At 40.8% G+C, this 23,940-nt stretch overlaps 1 protein-coding gene across 4 annotated transcripts in view; it reads left to right on the top strand.

Moving 5' to 3' along the window:
• SPEG (striated muscle enriched protein kinase) overlaps window positions 1-23,940 on the top strand; it is a 129,676-nt gene that overhangs the window by 77,159 nt on the left and 28,577 nt on the right. For all 4 annotated transcript variants that reach the window (XM_087713346.1, XM_087713351.1, XM_087713357.1 and 1 more), the window contains 14 exons: window positions 2,735-2,893; window positions 3,701-3,890; window positions 7,965-8,194; window positions 11,804-11,923; window positions 12,292-12,396; window positions 13,788-13,994; window positions 15,884-16,007; window positions 16,888-17,060; window positions 17,369-17,481; window positions 18,186-18,354; window positions 18,710-18,803; window positions 19,347-19,547; window positions 20,547-20,607; window positions 22,459-22,536. In XM_087713346.1, the coding sequence (XP_087569472.1) occupies window positions 2,735-2,893; window positions 3,701-3,890; window positions 7,965-8,194; window positions 11,804-11,923; window positions 12,292-12,396; window positions 13,788-13,994; window positions 15,884-16,007; window positions 16,888-17,060; window positions 17,369-17,481; window positions 18,186-18,354; window positions 18,710-18,803; window positions 19,347-19,547; window positions 20,547-20,607; window positions 22,459-22,536 (2,024 nt within the window). The remainder of the gene's footprint in view (window positions 1-2,734; window positions 2,894-3,700; window positions 3,891-7,964; window positions 8,195-11,803; window positions 11,924-12,291; window positions 12,397-13,787; window positions 13,995-15,883; window positions 16,008-16,887; window positions 17,061-17,368; window positions 17,482-18,185; window positions 18,355-18,709; window positions 18,804-19,346; window positions 19,548-20,546; window positions 20,608-22,458; window positions 22,537-23,940) is intronic.

Genomic DNA, 23,940 nt, shown 5'->3' on the forward strand with positions numbered 1-23,940 from the left:
CAGGATGTTTCATCAACTTCCCATTCTAGTTCACAGCCCTGGGATTTTGTAGTGGTCTGCTATCCAGGTATAATATTGCCTGTTTTTTTTTAAATAACCAAAACCAATCAGGTACTGCGATTTTCAGAATTTAGAGACTGTAGCAGAGGTGGGTTGCTGCCGGTTCAGCTCGGATCAGTCCAGTAGTAGTGGCGGTGGGAGGTTCTGCCTAGACACTTCTGCGCATGCGTAGAAGTGTCGCTTGCTTGCTCGCTAACACACACACACACACGGGAGCACACCTGAACCGGTAGTAAAAAAATTAGCAACCCACGTCTCGACTGTAGATTCTGTACTGACTGTATTTTCATCTTCTGAGACACCCATGTCCAAATCTAGCTAAAAATCAACACATCTACATATGCAAGATGCCAATGTCCCTCCCTCTAGTTAGGTATCTCTCCTTCCTGGCAGTCAATCGGCTGGGAAGCAAAAAGTAGGCAGAACATCATGATTAGAAGCTCTATGTAATAGAGCTCAAAGTATATTTCTGGCAACTATTTCCAAAAATTGGAAAATGTTGGAGTGAAAGAACATTTGGAAACAGTTTTACACTCTTGCTTATTTCTGTTTTTTAAAAATTATTATTCCGCTTTTTAGAAGCTGAAATCATCATCAGACAACTTACAATCAAGTATGCTAAAATGTACATGCACAGATAATTTGTAAGTTCTTGAACTAAAGCAACAGTATAAAACATGTAACTTAGCTAAACAGCCCAAATAAAATGCACCAAACAATTAAACAGATTGAAAACAAGACTGGAATCAGTTGTATATTCCTTTGGGAAGGAGAGGTAAACATGGAGGTCACCACTGAAAAGCTCATCTACACATGTTTTCTAGTCTGACACCTGGCACAAACACACACATTCAGATCAGTAATAAAACAAAATACCAAATAAATAGGAAGCTGCTTAATGTATTGCAGAAATGTGATTGCAGAGCTTTTCAAACTGAAGGGAGTCTAGATTTTAAAGGAAGTTCAAAATGGTTTGAAAAAGATACTATATTCCATGCTTTTGACCTGAGTTTGTCCCTGGTCAAATATGTTTCCCAGGTTATTGGAGCAATACAGCATGAGAAAAAGGGCAAATACTAAAAACCCTATTCAAAATTCCTGCACCTTTGTGACAAGCTGTGGCAGCTTTATAGTAGATTGATTTTTATTGTAACATTCTTTTACGGAAACCACCGTAGGTATACATAAATTGAGTTAGGGATTCCTTGTTGAAGTAATATGAAATTATTTAAATAAACCAGCTTGCTTTGGTAGTGGTAGCTGTAACATTCTTACAGGGAGAAAATTTACACTTTATTTACATTTGACTCCCAGACGGAGAAGAATATTGTAAAGCAGAAAGCTAGAAGGGATCTGGAAAACTTTATGCCTGTCTAATACGATCAAGATGAATGGATTCTGTTTCTGTAGGAATGGAAGCACAGTTGCTCTGAATTGGGAGAAAGGTTCCAAGCAGGTTTGCCATGAAATTAGTTCTAATCTGGCCTCACCAACAATCTGCCCAGTGGTGGGTTTCAAATCCTGTTCCAACTGGTATGGTTGGAATGGGGCCGGCGGCGTCCTCATGGACGCGTGCAGCACGCGCATGCATTTTAGCATCTCCATGATGCTCCGCGACACTCCAGCTGCTCTGCGGAGCAGTGCAGGCGCTGTATGCACCATGCACATGCGCAGCAGCGCAGCAGCTTTAAAACACAGGTAAGGAGCTCAGGCGGGCAGGTGGGCCCTCCGGAGCACCGTACCGGAATGGTATCCAGTGCTCCGGGCTGGCTCCGGTATGCCCGTACCAGGGCGTACCGCCTGTAACCCACCACTGAATCTGCCATGCCAACATTTATCAGACATTTCATTTCATGTGTCAGCAAAATAGTCACTTAAAGTACAAGAGTGCATCCATAGCCAAATACCAATCTTTAGAATTCCATTTCCAAGAAGAATTTGGGATTCAGAGGCAGGAACAACATTTAAGAAGGGTGCAAAAAAAGTAAAAGCAGTTTAATTTCATTTTCTGGTTATTTTGCTTTTTGGAGATATATTTTTTTTAAAAAACCCTTGCTTTTCATATTTTTTTACGGATAGCTCAAGACGATGAACATACTAGTGGTGAGTTCCTACTGGTTCGGCCCGGTTTGGCTGAACTGGTAGTGATTTGGCGGTCTGGGTTGCTGGAACCGGCAATGACCCAGGTCTGCCATGCCCCCAAACTGGTTCCCCGGGTGGTGCCATAGGCGACACCATATTCTTTTTCAGTTCTGCGCATACCCAGAACAATTTTAATTGTACTGAGCATGCGTGCGCACAAGCGAACTGGCAGTAGTGCCTGCCAGAACCCACCCCTGGAACATACATAATACTCCTTCCTCTTCCTCTTTTTCTCCACAACAAAATCCTGTGAGGTGAGTTGGATTGAGAGAGAGAGTCTGGCCCAAAATTACCCAGCTGGATTTCATGCCTAATATGGGACTAAAATTCATTGGGTTCAACACCTTCACCATTCCACCAAACTGGCTCTCCCCCACCCCTAATATCTTTCCATACTTACTCATATATCTATGAGACTATAGGGCAAGCTGCTTTCCTTGCCCTATAGTTTTGCTAGGTTCCAAAGCTTTTAAAGGCAAGGAAAAGATAAATTCCTGTGGATACTTTGCTGACTGTCCACTGTGCTTTGCAGATGAGCTGACCTGCAGTGCCAAACTAACAGTGTGGCCTTCACGCCATCCCCTTTTCACCCGCAAACTGGAAACTGTGGCTGTGGTGGAAGGACGAACAGCACGGCTTGACTGCAAGATCAGTGGGGAGCCCCCACCAACCATCGTTTGGACCCACTTTGGTAATTCTCTCCCCCATCTCTTCAGTTCAGAGACCCCAGCTTACAAGATGTTCTAAGATCAGGCAACATGGCTATGGAGGGGTGTGTGTGTCAATATACATGGATGGTTATCCACTTACTTGGGCCGGGCTTCGTGGTAAAGAGGCAGAAGGTCACAGGTTCTAAATCCTATTCTCTTTCAAAAAAGTTGTGGGAACATCTATAGCCAGACTTGCAATCAATTGCCACATCAGAAATCAGTATTTGGTCTCCTAGTGATGTATCTGTTAACAACCAATGGGGAAAAATTGCCTTGGCTTCAGACCTCATTGAGCCCGAATCCCACCAAAATCTACTGAGGTGAAAAATATCCACACTACCCATATCCACATCTTGCAGCCTTCCCTTCACTGTTAACGTGTTTCTTTGCAGTGGCCTTTCGGCATAGCCATTTCTCAACAGAGCGTGGCTTCTATTCTGGGGTGGTAAGTGACCTGTTAATCTACCAGTTGGTAATGAGAACACGTTCAGTCGCTGACGATGACAGTAGTTGCAGGAAAAATATGGTTGCTGCCGTGCCAAAAAGTTTTAATATCTCTCTCTCTATCCCTCAAGATTATGGAAAGGGAACAAGAAGATTCTTTTTATTGTATTCTGCCAGTGATCTTAATTATGGTCTAAGTCCTAGAGACTTACAGTATATGTTATTATTGCCTCTCCCCCATGGGCCCTGAATGCTAGGTTGTTTAATTTTCATATAAATTGGTACCCATTTGTGTCTTCTACTCCTTTCTGGATCAGACTCTGACTGTCATGTGTCTGATGTAGGCCAGCCTGTACAAGAGGGGGAAACCATGCGTATACAGCAAGACGGGGGTCTGCACTCTCTGGTCATCCTGCATGTGAGCTCCGAGGATGAGGGTCAGTACGGGGTGAGTGCCAGCAACAAGCACGGCCGAGCTGAGTGCACCGCAGAGCTGTATGTGGAGGAGCCGCGGCCAGCAGCTAGCTCCCAGATGTGAGTGGGAGGAGGAGGAGGAGGAGGAGGAGGAGGAAAAAGGGCTGAGTGGGGATTGGTTATGGAAACATCCAATGAAGATCCTAGAGACTTTTGTACAATTGAATATGCCATATAGCTGTAACAATGCAAGAAAGTCAGCTAAGCATCCTTAGTTATGGCAATGCATTTATGACCTGATCCCCAGTCATGGGGCTCTAACTCTCTTTGGTTATTTTAAATCCTCTTAGGTAAAAGATGGGTGTACTTTGTTTTACTGGTTTTTCGATTTTGACCCAGTGATATTTTTGCTCCATCTCTGCCTTTCCATTAGCCAATGAACCCAAAGGAAAGCTCATGCATTAAAATAGGCTGCTGTCTTGACAGGTATCAAACCAATGATGGACTTTTTCTTTCTCTTCATGCCCATGAAAGAATTAATAGCAACTCTTGAAAATAGAGTTTAAAATCTGGGAATCACTCTGTATTCAAATCTGGGAACCAGATTTGGCTACTGTTCTGATTAACACAGTCTCATGTGCAATTCTGGGAGATGGACTTCAACATGGTCTAGCTGCTTGCCTTAAAATACTGTGTGTCGCTTTTAAATGCACACATAAACCCTAAGACAGACGGACAGAAGTTGTGGGAACCAAACAGCTTTGCTTGTGGGTTTTACAAGCTTTCTCTGAGGATCCCCTTCCTGTTTTCCAGTTCCAGATTTTATAGATGCTTCAGAGCACAGAACTTCTGATGCATCAGCAAACTATAATTAGCTTGCTTGAGGCCAGGGACATTATCAAGACAAAATAGAGACATTTTCTATTAAGGCCAATTGAACCAATTACGTGTAATATAAAAAGAGCCCTGAAGAGTGACTCCGTTGTCTCCAAGAATGTCCTTGCCACTGCTTAAAAACACAGGTTTTTAAGGTATCCTGGATAATGGAAAGTATTAGTCAGACAATAAAAAAAAATCTAGCTGGGCAATCCCCCTTATCTTGTATTAAAAACGAATGCTTTTCATTGACAAAGGTTCAACGGTTCCCCTTTCCAATGTGGACCACAGTCTGAAATCATTTTGGTATCATAGGATCCCTGTAATCAGTGACGTGCAGTGAGGTTTATGGCTGGTGAGGCAAAAAGAAAGACATAGCGCGCTCCCAGGCGCTTGAAAGCGGGCAAAGGATGCCCTGCCACTATGTCCGACATAGAGGCGTCCTGTCTCTATGTCGTACATAGCGGCAGGGCGTCTTTTGCCCGCTTTCAAGAAAGCTTTCTTGAAAGCGGCTTTTGCCTGCTTTCTTGAAAGCAGGCAAAAGACGCCCTGCCGCTATGTCCGACATAGCGGCATCCCGCCTCTATGTCGGACACAGCAGCAGGGCGTCTTTTGCCCGCTTTCAAGCACCGGGGAGCACACTATGTCTTTCTTTTTGCTTCACCAGCCATAAACCTCACTGCACATCACTGATCACAGGGCGTCTGAAAGCCCTGCCGCTGTGTTGGACATAGAGGCGTCCCTCTATGGTGGACATAGTGCTGGGGCGGCCAAAAGCCCTGCCGCTATGTCCAAAAACCCTGCCGCTATGTCCAAAAGCCCTGCCACTATGCCCAAAAGCCCTGCCGCTATGTCTGACATTTAAAAAAAGTGCCAGCCCACGCGCCAGCAGAGTCGGGTAAAACACACACACACACACAGACACACACAAATTACAATAATACAATTACTTATGAATTACATTAATTTTGAATTCCTCCCTCTCCCTACAACCCACATACCTTTTCCAGCTGTTTCACAGAGGATTTCAACTCTGCTCTTGTCTGCCATGATGAAAATGTAAAAATGTAAAAGGAAAAAGGCAAGAGTTGCTGAGGTCAGGCTGGGTTAGCTGCTGCCAGAGTCCCCAATGGATGACTCTGCTTAACTGTTTAAAAAAAGTCTCTAAAAAAACGCCCTCTACAGGAGGAGGCAAGAGAACCAAGTGCCTCATTTACATAAGGATTTTTTTGGCTTTTAACTCTTGCTTAACTCTGCTCGAGTGATCATAAAGATAGACTAAATGAGGCACGTGGTTCTCTCGCCTCCTCCTGTAGAGGGCACTTTTTTAGAGGCTTTTTTAAACAGTTAAGCACTAAGCAGAGTCATCCACTGTGACTCTGGCAGCAACTACCTCAGCCTTTTTTCTTTTCTTTTTCTTTTCATGATGACAGTGGTGAGGCCCTGCCTCCCCTGACTGCACCTCACTGCCTGTAATATATTACTGAATGCAATTGAAAACTCTCCTATGGCCATTGAAAACTTCACTAGCTACAGTATAGGTTATATGTTGCTCAAGGAAAATATGGAGATGTTGACTAATTTTTCCTATTTGAAAATACTATAATTTCCTTTTTTTTAAAGAGTTGCTTGAGAGGAACATCAACACCGATTTTACCAGTTTGGTTTTTCTTGGTTTTTTGTAACAATAAAAAACTTTAAAAACTTTAAAAAAATTAAAGATACAAACTGGGAAAAAGGTCTATTTTATAATTTATATTTATCAATAATCATTGATTAACCAATGAATTCACTAATAATATAGCTAATACAAGATGCTATTGTAAGATATGACAAAATTTCTACCATAATATCACATATTGCTGCATCCTTTGGTAGAAAATGTTGCCATTTCCAAAACAGATAGATGACACAGTTCCTACAACCATTCCTTGACATCTAGAATTTCCAATTTCTTAATATACAGTTATTTTTGCTATCATCCCCCTTCCATGCTCAATATAACCACGATTTTTGATAAACAAATTCCACAGCTATGCTACAGAATTCAAGGTTACATTAACAACTTTTAACACTTAAAGATTTTCCTATTAATCTCCTAATATACATTAATACATAATCCCAAACCTGGTTGATTTTTCTTGTAATTCTGTCTATCTTTATGCATACATTGCCAAACAAATCAGTTGTGGATTCATGCTCTCTATTCCATCCCCACATAGTCAAACAGGATAAAATGCATTTATTTATAAATCATATTTATAGAGCTACCCAATCCACAGTAATTCTGGACAGCATACAAGATTAAGACCTTACAATATAACAAAACAAATAAAAAAGGTGATACCAGAGAATCAACATATCCCACAGAACACACACCCTGCATCTAACACAGAGGTTGGGAGAAAAGCCAGGCCTTTATACTCCATTTAAAAGACAGGATCGATCCAGCATATTTTCCATGCAATAATATCATAACCCACATTTACTTGCCTTGAACTCGGTCCCTTTGGGATTGCTTGAGTTTCCATTAACCATGAAAAGTCTTTCAATTTCTTTTCATACTTTTTCTCCCTGGGGAATATTTGCAACAGATTTCCCTTTTTCTTCTTTTTTATGTGATCTATTTTAGAAATAGATATTTGCCTTTCCCATGTTTGTTTCTCTGAGACATAGTTGTGGCTTGTCCACAGGAGGTAGTTTGCTCTTTGCTCAAAAGGGAAAAAGAAACACTACACCTGTATGCGAAGCCACAGAATTGGAAATCTGTGGCATGACCCCTTTTGTCCAAAAAGGTGAATCAAAAGGGAAAGTAGGCCTCAGAGTAAAAAGCTTACGCATTGTCGGCCTGTACTCTTAAATGAAATGTCAAATTCATTTTACAAAAAGGATTTTTCCTCTTTCAGCAACAGACACTTTCACTAGACAAGGATCGCCTTATCTAACCCTCCATAGCAGGGGTGTCAAACTCGCGGCGTCACGGCAGCATCACGTGATGTATTGGGACTTTCCCCCCTTTGCTAAACCAGGTGTGGGCATGGCCAGCATGTGACGCATCGGCCTGCGGGCTGTGAGTTTGATAGCCCTGGTCTATAGTGGAACTATTAAAAACATCCATAAAAGGTGGCTACCCAGCCTCTTCTTAAATGCCTCCCAGAATGGAGAACCATTTCTTCCATAGGCAAACTACCATTGCTGTAGAGATCTTTCCATTGAAAGTTTTTATTTATATGTAAGCATCAGAAAAATATGCCAGAACCCCAGTAGCTGGATTGGTTGATACATTTGAGGGATTTCTCTTCTTCCTTTCTCTTGCAGTTCCAAGCTAGAAAAGATGCCATCTATCCCTGAAGAACCAGAACAAGGGGAGGGTGAAGTTGAACGCTTCACCATGCCGGACTTCTTGCGACCGCTGCATGATCTGGATGTGGTGGAATCTAAAGAAGCTGTGCTAGAGTGTCAAGTGGCTGGTCTTCCTTATCCAACCATTACCTGGTTCCACAATGGGCGGCGCATCGAGAGCTCTGAGGACCGCCGAATGACACAGTGTATGTTCCACCCTGCAGGTTTTCTTGCACACATGGGAATTTCTATACGAAATAGGGTCAGCTCCAAGTTTTGGAGAAGTTCTTGGGCAAGTAACCTTCCAAGAGCCCTGCCATCTTTTTCAGCAATAGCCATCAGACTTTCTGTCTATTATTAGCCCTGAGCTCTACTGCCTGCTTGCTTCCTTGCCAGCTGGTTGGGTGTGAATGAACAAGCAGTAGCAATAGCAATTAGGTTTATAAAGCAGTTGCTTCTTTCTTCATACTGCCACTTTTTTCCTGTGTACTCTGGACTGAGTGAACAGATATATCCATTTGCAAGTTCATATGGTGATTTTTTTTACTTTAAATTTCTAACCTCTCCCTTTTATAGGATCTCATCAGCTTTATCCAATTATAACTTTCTCAGCCTTCTTCCTCTTGACCCATTCACCCATCATTCATAAATACATCTGCTCTTCATTCATGCTGTCTGTCACACCAAGTATAGTCATTCAACTGTATTCCGTACTCACTGGAATTCTTGACTCTATCCCCTTCTTTTTTTATACATACACTGTCTTCAGTACTCATCCCCCCTGCATTCAATTTACATTTATGTTTCATAGCCATTTTTTGCTTCTTTCAACATAATGCAACCTTGGGGTTGGTTAGCATCTTGAATGCCCTTCCACTACCTTTTTAATTTTAATTACGTATACTATTCTTGTTTTAACCTCTTCCTATTGAAATATAATATTTTACATGATTTTTATGATTTTAATTATACACTGTACTGAGTCGGTGAGATGGGTGGTAGTCTATATTTGATGTAAGTTTAAATAAATTCATTTTTGCAACAAACTCCATTCTACTACATTTTAACTAGCATTTGCAAGTCATAAAATCCCTCCTTTAATAAATATTCTATCTTGTTATGCAAAGTCATCTACTTACTTAATATATTGCCATTTAGCTGTAATTTGAAAATTATGTATTCCACTTTCCTGCCAACATAGTTTCCTTGTTATTTGATAAATTAATTTTCAAATCCATATTATTTGCTGTATCATACAATCTACTTACCATTCACTGCAAATCACTTGAGTTATCAGCCAACCGCATGGTATCATCTGCATCCAAAAATACATAGCTTCACATCCCAAACCAAGGCATCTCTAATGACATCCTAAGCATTTCTTAAACAATCATCCATAAATCCATTAGTCAAAGGGTGACAAACAGCCAAGTTTTACTTCCTGCTCAGTATTGAACTATTCACTAAATATTCCATTTATATACTATGTTTCCACTTTCCACAGATAGCACCCCATCATCAATTCCATATTTGTATAGGCCATATTTATGTCTATATTTATGTTATCATAGTTTTTCTCCAAATTGACAAATGTAGAATAAACTTTCTTCCACACATTCCTCTATTTATCTATGATTTGCTGAACAACAAAAATAGAGTCTACACATTTGTTGCCTGGCATAAAGCCTCACTCCACTTCCCAGATTTGCAGATTGTCACCTCTTATATACCTTTTCAAACAAACATTTTCCTAAGCATACTTCATAAACTAATATGCCTGTAATTTTTGTGTACATTCCTGCTTCTTGTCCTCAAACTGTGAGTTGTATCCCTTTGAGGGATTGTAGGCAAATTTGAGGAGGATGACACTTGATCCAATTCTGCATGGACATGGGTGGCCTTTGACAAAATGCTGGCGCTGGACCAGATTGTATGCAGCATTCGGGAGCTGGGGTTCTCCCTCAGTGACTTTTGCAATTGGCTTCTGTGATAGTCTCAACACATTTCTTGAGTACTTGCCAAGGTTACCTTCTGAGTTAGAAGGCAGTAAAGAGGTGGTGACAGTCACCATCTTGTCACCAGTTCCTTAATTCAAATATATGTTCCTGGTCCCATGTGGTTCCTTTGTAAACCTAGTGAAAGAATTGACTCCTTTAGAGCATTTAGAGCGGTTAGGATGTCCGTGCTAGATTCAAATCAACTTGATCTACTTGGGTCTAAATATTGCACACCTTTAATTATCACTGTTCACTAGAGTTTAACAAACAATTATCCCTAACCTATGAATCCCTATTTTCCTATGCATCTCCTCAACATTGGGTGATATCAGTTCATGTCACCTGATATAATTTAGCTCCTTCGTTCATAATCTATGCCTTAACTTTCCTCCATATATATCCGTCAGTTCCATTGAACAAGATTTGTATCGATTCATTTATATCTATTACATCCTTCTTATTTCTCTTACTTCACAGATATAGCAAATATCTATTTTTCTTCCTTCTAGTTCATCAATTAATTGAGTAATTAATTCTTTAACATTTAGTCTTCTAGCTTTCTAAGTTGGTCACACTCTTGCATATGCTATGTTTTTTCTCCTAATAGAAATTTACTATGTTACCAGAATGCCACTCATCATATAAACATTGTACTGGGGAATTCTGGGAGTTGAAGTCCATGCATCTTCAAGTTGCCAAGTTTGAAAAACACTGGTCTAGATTGTCAAATTTAGTTGCACCTCAGTCATGTGCAGCAATAGGAAGGAAAGTTCTAGTCAGCTTTATACACCTTGGCTGGGGACTGCAAAACTCAAGCCAAATTGTATACAACAGAAAATAAAAACAGATGGGAGGGGGTTGAAAAACTGATGAATGCTATCTCTGATTGGTCAGTTGGTGGGAATATTGCCCAAGTAATGGTGTTTTGAAAATATTAAGAACTGCCAAACCAATGAAAATGACCACAGGTGAGATTCAAGCTACTTTTGAGGGATGAAGAATTGAAGTGCTGATGAATATGGAAGGGTCCTTTGGTTTTTGGTTAACCAATAAACCAATAAAGTGTCCTAAAATATATATATATAAAAATAAATAAATAAATAAATAAATAAATAAATAAATATATATATATATATATATATATATATATATATATATATATATATATATATATATATATATATATGTGTTTTTATCAAATATAACAAAGGCAACAGTAAAAATATTGGGTTTCTGTCTGGATGGACTCTTGTGACGAGCCTAATGACAGAGAGTGGAAGTGTGACCTTCCTCCCACACTTGGGCATACCAGGGGTTGTGACTTTAAGTATATATATATATATATATATATATATATATATATATATATATATATATATATATATATATATATATATATATATATATATATATATATATATATATATATATATATATATATATACTCCTATTCATGGCATTCAAAATTCATTATCTGGGTTTGTTACTGCTACAACTTGCTTCAGGATTGGATATGGGCTAATTGGCAGAGTAACGTAACTCGCAGCTCTGTTATCACCTGACTCTGTGGTTCACCTTCCAAATTTGTAAGGAAGAATGATCTTAAAATAGCCTGGAAATACTCATTTCTTGCCAGCTTGCCCGTTATATTCTCCATACTATTTCCTCAGCAGTATTTTCCTACAGTCTCTCTGTAGCTATTTTGTTGGCTGCCTGCTCCTAAAAATATTGGTGCCCAACTCCGACAAATACTATCTCATCTTGTGACCTTGCCCTTTTCCCACCCTTCACCTCTTCATCTGTCTTTCCTCTTTGCAGATAAGGATGTACACCGTTTGGTCTTCAACTCTGTCAATCATGCCCATGCTGGAGTGTATAAAAGTGTTATTGCCAACAAAGTGGGCAAAGCCACCTGCTATGCTCACCTCTATGTCACGGGTAAGGAAAGAGTCTGGGGTATGGGAAGAGGTTCCTATTCATTTTTGACAAACTTCTGCTTAAGCATCTGTTTGGTTTTAAGACTATGCCTGCTGAGTGGACATGAGGATAAAAAGGACATGTCCTCCTTCTGGTCTGTAACCCTCGCAGAGATTATTTTCCTATAGCACATGAGATTCTGCCCAGTCCTCTATTTCTTGATTGGTATGTGTAGAAAATCACCTAATATACAGTACTTGGACCCAATAAAGTGACTTAACAATAAAACAACAGAATTCTTGATATAGCTGATGAAAGGAAGACCAGAGGTAACTCTGATTATAAAGTAAAGCACTATTTTCCCCTTTCCCTATGTTTGTCTTTTACAGATGTGGTACCCACACCTCCTGATGGTCCACCAACTATAGCAGCTGTCACTGGCAGAGGTGTCACACTGAACTGGAATGCGCCAAAGTGGCTGGATTCAGCTATTGGTAGGCAAGGACAGGAAGGCAACAGGGATGCAAAGGGAAATTTTTACTCCCAGATTCTACTGTTCTAGAGTCTAATGGGTTTTCAAAGGCAGGCCATAACGCGTGTCGCGGAAACCGGGTTGTTCTTGGGCACTTGTGTGCACAATATGGGGTGGTCTTTGTGACAAAGTCCCCTCTAATTGATAGCTGCCATTGAAATTTCTATTGCATCCCACTCAACCTGGATCCTGCTGATAGGGAAAAGGCATCATTCAGCAGCATAAAATTGGCAATTATGTCCACATCAGCAATGAGTGGTTTTTGCTTTCCAAAAGCATGCTTTCTGCAAGGTAAAATCTTGTTAATTAGACTATTAACAAGATTTTACCTTGCAGAAGGCATGATTTTGGAGAGCAAATATCACCCAGTGACTTTGCCAAACATGAACCTTTCAAGAAATTTATGGACAAGGGTGATACAGCAGATCCTGTGAATTTGGACTTACAAAAAGCATTTGATAACAATCATCACCAAGGGCTCCTTATCAGATTCAGCAGCAGTCATGGCATATAAGGAGTGGTGGATTCCTCCCAGGGTATATGTTGCTAGTTATATAATTTGGTTAGAAATGATCTGAAATTAGAAGTGAGTAGCATAGCAGTCAGGTTTGCTAATGAAACAAAACCATTCAGCATAATAAAATCAAAGCAGGATTATAAACAATGTCTGAAGGATTTTTCTACACTTGAGAAATTCCCACCAAAATAACAAAAACAGTTCAATGTAAAGAAATGTCAAGGAATAGATACTGATGGGAAGAAAAATAAATAAATCAAGCTCCCTGGATATATTAATAGTATGTGAACGGTCTCTGGTTGACCAGGAAAAGGATTCTGGGAATCCGAGTAGAAAATGTCTGCCTTGTGTAAGAATGCTTTAAGAAAAGAACAAACTCCCTGCTTAGAATGATTAAGAGGAATGCATGTAAGGCAGCCAAGAAAGTATTGCTCTTCTTTTATGTATAGCAGCACTGCACTAGATGAAGTTCCTGTCACCTTGCTTAACTGGAAAAGTACGAAAAGAAACAACACACAGAATGATTAATGGCTAGAACCCACACTTAGCTATTTCCACACCACCATCACCACCAACTGGGCATACCATTAATATATCCAGGAAATGTTGGATTTCAGCTGGGGTTCATAATCATCTAAAAGTGCTCATTAGGGGAAGGGAAACGCTTTATACAGAATATGCATTGTATAGTTTCTCTCATGGACTGCCATATTGCAAACTGAGGCAGGTTCCTACTCACAAAATGTTAATCTCTCTTGCGTGTTCCTGTGATCTAGTCCAGAATGCTCTCACTTATGAGTCACAGTTTATTGGCATTTTCCTTCCTCTATTCTTAGACCCTGCCTCTGTCACCTATATTCTCCAGCAGCAGATCCTGGGGTCCAGCCACTGGACTGTTGTTACTACAGGCTTGCATCAAACCAGCCATACCATTCTGGCTCTAAAGAAAAACATTTACTATATGTTCCGTGTACTCACAGCAACGGCTAAGGCTAACAGCAAGCCTTCTCCACCCACAGAACCAGTGCAGCTCCTAGATCATGGTAAGGCACCCAAAGAATAAAAGGCAAGGAAATGGCTATTTTTCATGAGAGAGTAAAATCCTACTAAAAGTACTCCTGCCTTCTCGTAGAAGCAAAGACAGCTTAGCTAACAAAATGCAACGAACAAAAACCAAGTACCCCCAATCACCTCTTCTCCTACCCCTACTCCTTTTCTCAGAAGTGCAGCCTTTAAAAATTCCACACACAGGCAGGAATCAGCCCAAGTTCAAAAAGGAAACCAAAGAAAACATTCCAATGATACATGGTCCATGCTGAAATAACAGGGGAGCTCAAGATTTTTTTTTTAAAAATGGAACTGCTTGGCAAAAGGAAATTGTTCTTTTTCTGCCACACAGTGAATCTGTGGGAAGAGAGCCAAAATGGTGGGGAGACGAAGGAGAAGGGGAAGTCATAGTCAAGAATGGAATTGGGAGGATGGAGAGGTGTCATCTCATCTGTTGGCACAATTAAAGCTAAGGGTAAATTATGTATTGATGGCTAGGAAGGAAATTTGAACTCGGGAATCAACTCCTTGTCTGACACTCTAATGATTACCCAAAAATGTTTCTTTAGATTCAGGAGGATCAAAGGCATTTATAACAATGGAAGAAAAATGTATGTTCCTACTTCTTCGTTTTTTCTTAGACCATGGTTGTTCCAGTTCAAAAGAATTCAGTTACCTCAGGATTTCATACAAAAGGCTGTGAACGCCTTCTTCAGAGAAATTTGCTCGCTGTTCTTTTGTTGAAATATGAAGTTGATGACAGCCCTCAGATTTTTTGAGAACACTTGACGCTCCAAAAGCCTTGGTTTTATAGGAAAAATTATTAGTCACTGGAGGCTCTAAATCTGTAACCACAATTAGCAATAAAATAATTTACATCTGGCTTGCTTTGGGGTTGATCCAACTGTCTGTTTCAAGATAGAAAGTTTTCTTTCCTACCGGGGAAGATGGTTGTTAATTATTTCTATTTGTGAAATTTATTCCTATTGGTAGTTGAATATTAAATTATCAAGAGGAGTGGTCAGCATTGCAAGCAGGACCTTTTTAGTAGTAAACCATTGTTTCTAAAATCCTGTCCCAATAATATTGCTTTTCAAATGGATCTTTTAAAAACATTTTCCTAAAACCAGTGATGTCAAGTGGTACCCTTCAAATGTCTCAGACTACACTTCCCAGAATTCCTAGCCAGTATCCCCAGCACATCTGGAATGTGTCCTATTGGGAAAAGTTGTGAACAACATTCTTCATACAATGCAAGTTTTATATAAGAATTGAAAGAAGTCTCCCCATTGCAGCATTTGGCTGAGATGCTATTTAAGAATACTTTTGGTACAATCTGATCTAAGAAAGGTGATTCAGGCCCAGTGGCTAAGAAAAAGGAAATGCAGGTAGTCCTTGACTTATAATAATTCATTTAGTGACTGTTCAAAGGTACAACAGCACTGAAAAAGTGACTATTGACCACTGTAGCATACCCATGGTCACATGTTCAAAATTCGGATGCTTGGCATTCCTCGGTCATGTGATCAGATTTTGTAACTTTCTGACAAGCAAAATAAATGGGAAAGGCAGGTTCATTTAACAACCAGATTGATTGCAACTGCAGTGATTCACTTAATAACTGAGGCAAGAAAGGTCATAAAATGAGTCAAAACTCATGTGACAAATGTCTCACTTTGTAACAGTATTTTCGGCTCAATTGTGGTCGCAAGTCAAGGACTATCTGTATATGGAAGTGGTATCATGGATGAACTTCATTTAATATACAGTTCAAGGAAATTCACCTCAGCAAATTGAGAAGCATGAAATCTCTCCCTGCAGTGATTGTGTAGAATTTCTTGGATCTGTGCTGGGGGCTCTAATGTGATGGGTTGTGTGTTCTCAGGTCCGTATATGGCAGAGGCCCCTATAATCTTGGACAAGCCAGATGTGGTATATGCAGTAGAGTCACAGTCGGCTTCCATCACTATAACTCTCAACCATGTTGAGGCTGTTGTCACCTGGAGGAGGTAGGTCAACCACGCAATGCATTTTAAGTCTACTTCACACTTGCCCAGGTGAGGTTTGCAGGAGGCTCAGAAGCTGCTAGAGATGACAGAACAACTTTTAAGCATCTTTGCAGAAGGGAGGCAAAGATCCAAGGAAAGATATTTTTTAGGTTCTTAAAATATAGAAGAATCGTGAATTGTGTTCTTACTGCTGAGCTTCCATACATACGAAGCTTCAAGCCTCTTCCATGTTGATGTTTGCCTCCTTGCTGTAGTTATCTTGAGGTTGCTGTAAAATGCTTAGCAATTGTCCCCCCACCTTCTCCTTCCCCTTCATGTAGCAGCCAGCACTTTATTTAGCCAAAGGTAGAGCTAATCCGCCAAAAAAGCGGAGCTAATCTGTTTTTACATTTTTTGTTAGCTTTTTATGGGAAGGAGGCGGGAAAAGCCCACCACTATCACTACTCTGTTTGGCACAGAAGTAGGGGTCCACATTCCCCCAGTCAAGGTACTGTGGCCCCCTTGGCTTCTGAACAAAGAGTATAAACTGAAGGAGAGGAGACAGCATAAGGCAAGACTTTCTGCCATTTGGAAGTAACACCATCCTACAGCTCCAGAGAAATGCTGTGAAGCTATTGTGCAGTGTTTCTCCCGGAGCATGGACCATGTTAGTTGTGGAATTAATTAGATGGGCTTTCCAGGATGATTGGAAACCCTGTGTATTTTGGGACATGTGTAAGGAGAAGTTACAATTAGGTTCCAGAGCCTAAAGTCAAGTGTTGATATTTGTTGACAAGGGACATTGGTGGAAGCCTGCTGCTTATGGAAGAGGCTGAAAAACAGGATGCATGTTGAACACAGTTGCTTTCTATCAAAAACACTTCTTCCTTCTTCCTCCCAGGGCTGGCATGGTGCTCAAGGATGGTGATCCCAACTGTGAGATGAGCATGCCTGATGATGATCAGCACACCTTGCGATTCCTCCGGGTGGGAAGGGGGGATGTGGGGGAAATAACCTGCGAGGTGAGCAACCAGCATGGATATGATCATGGCTTCATCAGGATGGAGCTGGCAGGTACGGGAGATCATCCCACTTCACTCCATCTGAAGACTGTCCCATGACCTTTTTTAATCAAGTTATTAGGAGAGGGCTGCTTTTCAAACTATTGTTTGTGCATAAGTAGGGTTACGGCATGCACACCCTACAAACTCATGTCGCAAGTACAGAGTCACCAACTATGAGAGATTCCTGGTCCTATTGGTTAGTAAGCCCTGAACTTTCACACATTGCAGGACAATACTCCCCATGGAAAGGAGTGAGAACCTTTCTGGCAAACTTCTTCCTGGTCCAGCTGAGTATGTTTTTTTTTTTTCTGTTTCCAGAGGCACCACGTTTTGAAACAATCATGGAAGATATCGAAGTTGGAATAGGTGAAACACCACAGTTCGCAGTGGTAGTAGAAGGCAAACCACTTCCAGATATTATGTGGTACAAGGTGAATATGTATCCAATTTTGAGAAGATTTTTGGGTTAAGAATACCTGCAGAATGTTTTCAGATTTTAAGAAGTTATTGATGATGCCTCTCAATGTTAACCGGCAGGGTCTGTTTCCTTCCCAGATGATCTTATATGCATTCATCTTAGTTCATTCCACATTTTTTTTTTGGATTGGCATAGTTTTTTTGTTAACAGCCAGGCTAAGCTATTTCATCACCTGCCCCGTCAAAATACCAATACAGAGAAAGTGTTATTTGGTTGGCTTCTAATGCCTTTCTCCTCTGAAATAATGAAACATTAACCAAACAATCCTGGCTTATAGAGGAAGAAATAATGAGTAAAAGATGAGAAAACCTTTAGACTGTGGGATTCAAGGAACCCATTTCCTGTATCTCCATAAAGAACAGCAGATGTGTGAGAGCAAAGCAAAACAATATAAGCGTTTGGATTTCCAGACCAGGAATCCCCAACCTTGGCAACTTTAAGCCTGGGGGACTTCAATTCCCAGAATTCCCCAGCCAGCTGGCTGGGGGACTTCAATTCCTGGGGGACTTCAATTCCCAGAATTCCTGGGGGACTTCAATTCCCAGAATTCCCCAGCCAGCTTTGAAGTCCCTCAGGCTTAAGGTTGCCAAGGTTGGAGATCTCTGTTCCAGACTGTTTTTTTACAAGTCCTTTGTCTCCCAAATCTATCTCCATTAGAATCAGGTGCTCCTGGCTGAAAGTAACCACCTGAGCTTCGTATATGAGGAAAGTGAATGCTCTTTAGTTGTGCTGAACACAACAGAGCAGGACAGTGGAGTCTACACATGTACTGCACGCAACCTGGCTGGAGAAGTGTCTTGCAAGGCTGAACTTGTGGTTCATGCAGGTATGTGATACTAGTAGGGATGAGCATCCAGATGTTAGCTCGTTGGAAGCCCTAGACACCAAGAATAGGCAAACAGCTTTGTTTCCCAGTTGCTCCTGGACCATAGTAGATATCAGGAAAGTCTACACTTTTTGCTGCTTTAATCAGACCCATTGTTTTTGAGGTCAGTTATTGAAATTAGATGCTCAAGAGTGGAATTTGGAAGGCAAAAGTTCCAATTGTTTTTATTAAGGGCGAACAATTAGGTTTATGTGGAAACACCTAGATATCTTAGTTTTACCTGCAGTGTGACTGATGACAGCTCTCTTGCATACGTACCTCTCCTTTACCACTTCGATGTCTTATTGATTTTCAGCCATACCAGATTCGGATGCTGCACAAGCAGAAGAAGAGTCACACATAGCCCGCCGTCTTGCTGACTATTATGATGCCCATGAGGAGATCTGCAGGTGAGAGAAAGAGGGAATGAAAATGAGGAAGATAAGACAGGCAGCAACTGTGACTAGTTGGGTTGGGACTTTTTAAAATAGGGATGGAGATGGAGACAGGTTTAGGCTAAGGCCAAGTAGGCACTGGCCTAGGGCTCCAAAGCTTAGGGGGTGCCAACAACCCCCCTCCTTCCAAATCATTCTAAAGACATAAAACAATGGATGGCAGAGCTATCAATCAATATGACATATTAATGAATGTGACACATTGGAGAGAAAAATATTTACGTGAAATCCTTCAGAAGTGTCTTAGTAAGGGCTGGATAACCTGGATTTTGTTCTCTTCTAAGCAATGTTCCTCATTTCTGTACCGTTGTCTTTCTTTTTTCCGTTTGTAACCCCCCCCTCCCCCCCGATTTGATTGTGAGCCGCCCTGAGTCCCTCTGGGAAAAGGGCGGCATAGAAATACAATAAAATCAAAATCAAAAATCAAAAATCGAATCAAATCACCATCTAAATTGAACAATAAAGTTGCCTGATGTTTCACGATATTCTGTTTTCTAGGGGAGCCTTCTCATACATTCGGCGAGTGACCCAGAAAAGCACCGGCTTGGCTTTTGCTGCAAAGTTCATCCCATGCCGGGCCAAAGCCAAAAAATCAGCCCGTCGTGAGCTGGGCATTTTAGCTCAGTTGGACCATGAACGTATTGTGTACTTCCATGATGCCTTTGAGAAGAGGAATGCCCTCATCATCATTACTGAGCTGTATCCTCTTTCATTTGTAAGGCTGAGTAGGCAGTGCAATGATCCAGGCAATAGCCTGTTTTGAGGCCACAATGAGCAAGATTGGGGTTTTCTTGTTAATCTGATTATAGTCTGGCCTGGCATTCATTTCTCTTAGGAATGTTCTCATGCTGCCGATTATGTATTAGGGAAACCTACACCTAGAATACTGCATCCAATTTTAGTCACAACACTATAAAAGAGATGTCGAGACTCTAGAAAAAGTGCAGAGAAGAGCAACAAGGATGATGATGGGGCTGGGGGCTAAAACATATGAAGAACGGTTGCAAAAACTGGGCATGGCATGTCTAGTGAAGAGAAGGACCAGGGGTGACATGATAGCAGTTTTCCAATATTTGAGGGGCTGCCACAGAGAGGAAGTGGTCAAGCTATTTTCTGAAGCACCTGAAGGCCAGACGAGGAATAATGAATGAAAGCTGATCAAGGCAAGATTCAACCTAGAAATAAGGAGAAATCTTCTGACAGTGAGAACAATCAACCAATGGAACAGCTTGCCTTCAGAAGTTGTGGGAGCTTCATCACTTGAGGCTTTCAAGAAGAGACTGGACAGCCATTTGTCAAGAATTGATATAAGGTCTCCTGCTTGAGCAGGGGGTTGAACTAGATGACCTACAAGATCCCTTCCCACTCTGTTATTCTGTTCTAAGAAACCTTGAAAAGCTACTCCAATTCATTGGCCCCACTCTAGAATTGTTTCCTGTATACATTGAGCAGATAAGGAAGCCCCAGACTTCATCCCACAAATGATGTTTGAGTGCCTGCTGAGGATTTCAAGGTTGAAATTCAAGATTGACTTGGTGTCATTTAGATAAGAGTATATGGAGAACTCCTGAATAGGCTTTCACTGGTCCTGACATTTCTAAGCATCTATAATTTAGGATACTGCCAAGGGAAACGGGTCTCGTCTGTAGGAAGTCACTGACTTTTAAAACCTACTGTTTTCTTTAATGGACGCTTTAGCTGCACTGGAGACGAACTGCTTGAGCGCATTGCGAGGAAGTCCTCTGTGAGTGAATCTGAAGTAAGTGCCAGCTCAAATAATCAATATAGATTCTCTGAAGCTTTTCTACCTGTTCACTGTCATGGGATTTATTAATTTTAAAAAAATCATCACAGTCTTTGCCAATAAAGCATCCCAGGTAGTTTGCAGTAAATTGAAAATGCAAAAGAGCCTTTGTGCCAAATCACAACACAAATCATGCAGATAATCTTCCTGTGTTAGAATATATTCAGGATTAATAGATCTATAGTAATCATCCATTAGTACATTTAAAAGATGTTTTATCTTGTGCAAAAAAGAGAGAACAAAGAAAATACTAGATATATCACTATAAGGCATGTAGTTTAGAGAAGATCCAATTTCTGAACACCACCTGCTCTACTTTCAATGCCAGAAAGATCTGGTCAAGAGCCCAAGAGGGATCTTAATTTTGATGTGGCTTTTAAGTATCCAGAGTCACTTAGTTCTTATGGTTTGGGAATAGATCAAAAACCCTTGGGATTTTTGTTCCCTCCCTCCCTCAATTTAGTCTTGACTTCTAGTGACTGTCTGGACATGTCTATGCAATTTGCAGCAATATTTTTCAAAGTGATTTGCCATTCCCCTTTCCCTGGACTGAGAAAGTAGTGGCTGGCCTAAAGTCAGGCAGTCCCCTGCTTTCTAATCCACTTCCTTTAAACACTATACCAAACTGTCTCTTAAAACTGATAGTATATATTGCAAAAGACCAAAAGAAGTGTGACTAGAACTTAAGCATTAAGCATTTGGACTATCTCGGCACAGCTGAGCCCCACATTCTCTCTCAGTCAAAATTATGAATGTGATGAGAGGGATTGTGGTACCATCTCTCATGCCGGATGATGCTCCCGCCACCATAACCTCTGCCTTGTCATGATTGAGGATTGTTATTGCAGTTTGCTTGTTATTTGCCTCTGACTAATCCCCAACAATAGTTTAACTTTTGGTGACTTCATATGAATTACATCCTATGAATGGAAATTTAGAGATGGAGATGTTTAGTATTACTGAGGACACCTCATTTTGAATTTTGGGCAGAGGAGCACTCCAGTGGCATTGGATTTTGGAACGGTCTCTCCAGATAAACCAAAATTAGAACAGTGTTCATGCTCCAATTGCAGGCAGGTTATCCAAAAGGGCACGGTGTCAAACTTACAGCGTCATGTTGCCAGAGGTGAAATCTAGCAGGTTCTGACAAGTTCTGGAGAACCAGTAGCAGAAATTTTGAATAGTTTGGAGAACCGGCAAATGCCACCTTTGGCTGGCCCCAGAGTGGGGTGGGAATGGAGATTTTGCAGTATCCTTCCCCTGGAGTGGGAAAGGAATGGAGATTTTCTAATAACCTTCCCCTGGAGTGGGATGGGAATGAAGATTTTGCAGTATCCTTCTCCTGCCATGCCCACTAAGCCCCTCTCACAGAACCGTAGTTAAAAAAATGAATTTCACCACTGCATCACGTGATGTATCATGACGGTTTCCCCTTTGCTGGGGTAGGGGTGGCCTGCGTATGATGCATCTGGCCCGTGGGCCACCAGTTTGACATCCCTGCAAAAGGGTAATAATGCAGAAAGCTGGGGAAAAGCAACACCTCATTTCTCTCCTCCTCCTCCTCCTCCTCCTCCTCCTCCTCCTCCTCCTCCTCCTCCTCCTCCTCCTCCTCCTCCTCCTCAAGGAAAGGGTTTCAGCTAGGCAACCAAAGTAAACTCAGCACCAGTCTCTGCACAAAGTATTGGATGGATGAGGGATAGGAAGGGAAAGCACCGGCTTGCTTGATAATGAACATGGAGTTACACTTGATTGCATGGACACTTCTAATGCCATTGGTTTTTTCTGTCTTTTCAATTCTCCCTCCAGATTCGCTGCTACATGAGGCAGATCCTGGAGGGAATTTGTTATCTCCACCGCAATGGCATCTTACATCTTGACATTAAGGTGAGTCTGTTCCAGCATGCTTGAAGCCTTACTTGGTTTTCTGAACGTTTAGCCTATTTTGGCATGAAAGTATAATTCTCTGGCCAGGTAAACATTCACTGAAGGTTACATAAGAATTCAGTGAATGCAATTCTCCTCTCTGCAGAGGCAGTGGAAATTGCCAGCTAAATCTTATTTTAGCTAGCATCTTTGACTACACACAGAGAAACCGTATGCCAAAAGGGACATGCCCTAGGGTGCCATGATGCTAGCTACAATCTAATAGCCATGCATGGCATGGCAAGTCCGTAAATAATTCAGTTGCACAGAAGTATCTGGAAAAGCTTATAGCATCCCTAAGCTTTTGATTTGGGTGGCTTCTCTTACTCTTTATTGTTCAGTGAAAGGAAGAAGTAGGCTGGATTTACTTTTAGCCAGGGACATGCCACTTTTCCGACAGTGTTTCTTAACCTCAGAACTGTGACTGGGGAATTCTGGGAGTTGAAGTCCACATATCTTAAAGTTGAGGAATACTAGGCTAATGAATGATCTGTAAAAAAGTTGTGATCAGCATAGGAAATAAAAGCCAATAGAAGTTAATGTTAACTTGTTTTCTGAGAACAAAGGTTTCAAAGCGAATGATGAGACTTTGCCTTTGAAAAAAATAATTGTGCATAAGTCAAAATGATGGTTTTTTGCTTTTTTTCTCTCTCCTTATTTCTAGGGCTATATTGCCTTAGATGGGAGGATCTGAGAGGGCACAAACAAAACTCAAACTAGGTGGTTTAATTCATTTTGTTCATTTTATGATATGCTTTTCCTTTGGAGCTTTTTCATCTCCTCTTATGGGTTAGCAGGGAAGCAACAGATTACTCCTACTACTAGATGTATGAGCTGATTCCTAGCAGAGGCGTCTTAAATTAAGCAGAGTGGACTACAAATTCCACACCCCTGGCCTATCCTTTTAATAAGACTGAACACAGTTCTTGGTAGGAATTGTAATTTGAATTCATGAAGGTTGAATACAACCGGTAGAGAAAGATGCACACCAACATTTTGGGCTAATGTTACACATTTGGAATTTCAGGAACAGATTTTAGAATTAGTCACACAAATGGTTGACATATAAACATGGCCAATCATAAATAGTTTTCTTTTAGGAAAGAAACTAAAAAATTTTCTCCTGTTTTTTTCCCCAGGTTTTTTTGCCTATGGCACAATTCATAGTTTTGGGCTTTTTCTTTCCCATTATCAGATTTTTGTGATATCAGAAATGGAAATGGTAGTGTAGATTTGGAACTGTTAATTGGCCCTGAAGCATGGAAAAGGAATAGTTCAAAAGCATTTTTGTCAGATTGCAGGAGCTCAGATTGTTCAACATACTGAGGAAAAATGAAAAGTTGCTTAATAAGGGAGTTTCTGAGA

The sequence above is a fragment of the Thamnophis sirtalis genome, unplaced genomic scaffold, assembly GCF_051295495.1.
Source record: "Thamnophis sirtalis isolate CommonGarterSnake01/CBP01778 unplaced genomic scaffold, rThaSir2_p1.2 scaffold_1, whole genome shotgun sequence".
NCBI classification, from domain to species: Eukaryota; Metazoa; Chordata; class Lepidosauria; order Squamata; family Natricidae; genus Thamnophis; species Thamnophis sirtalis.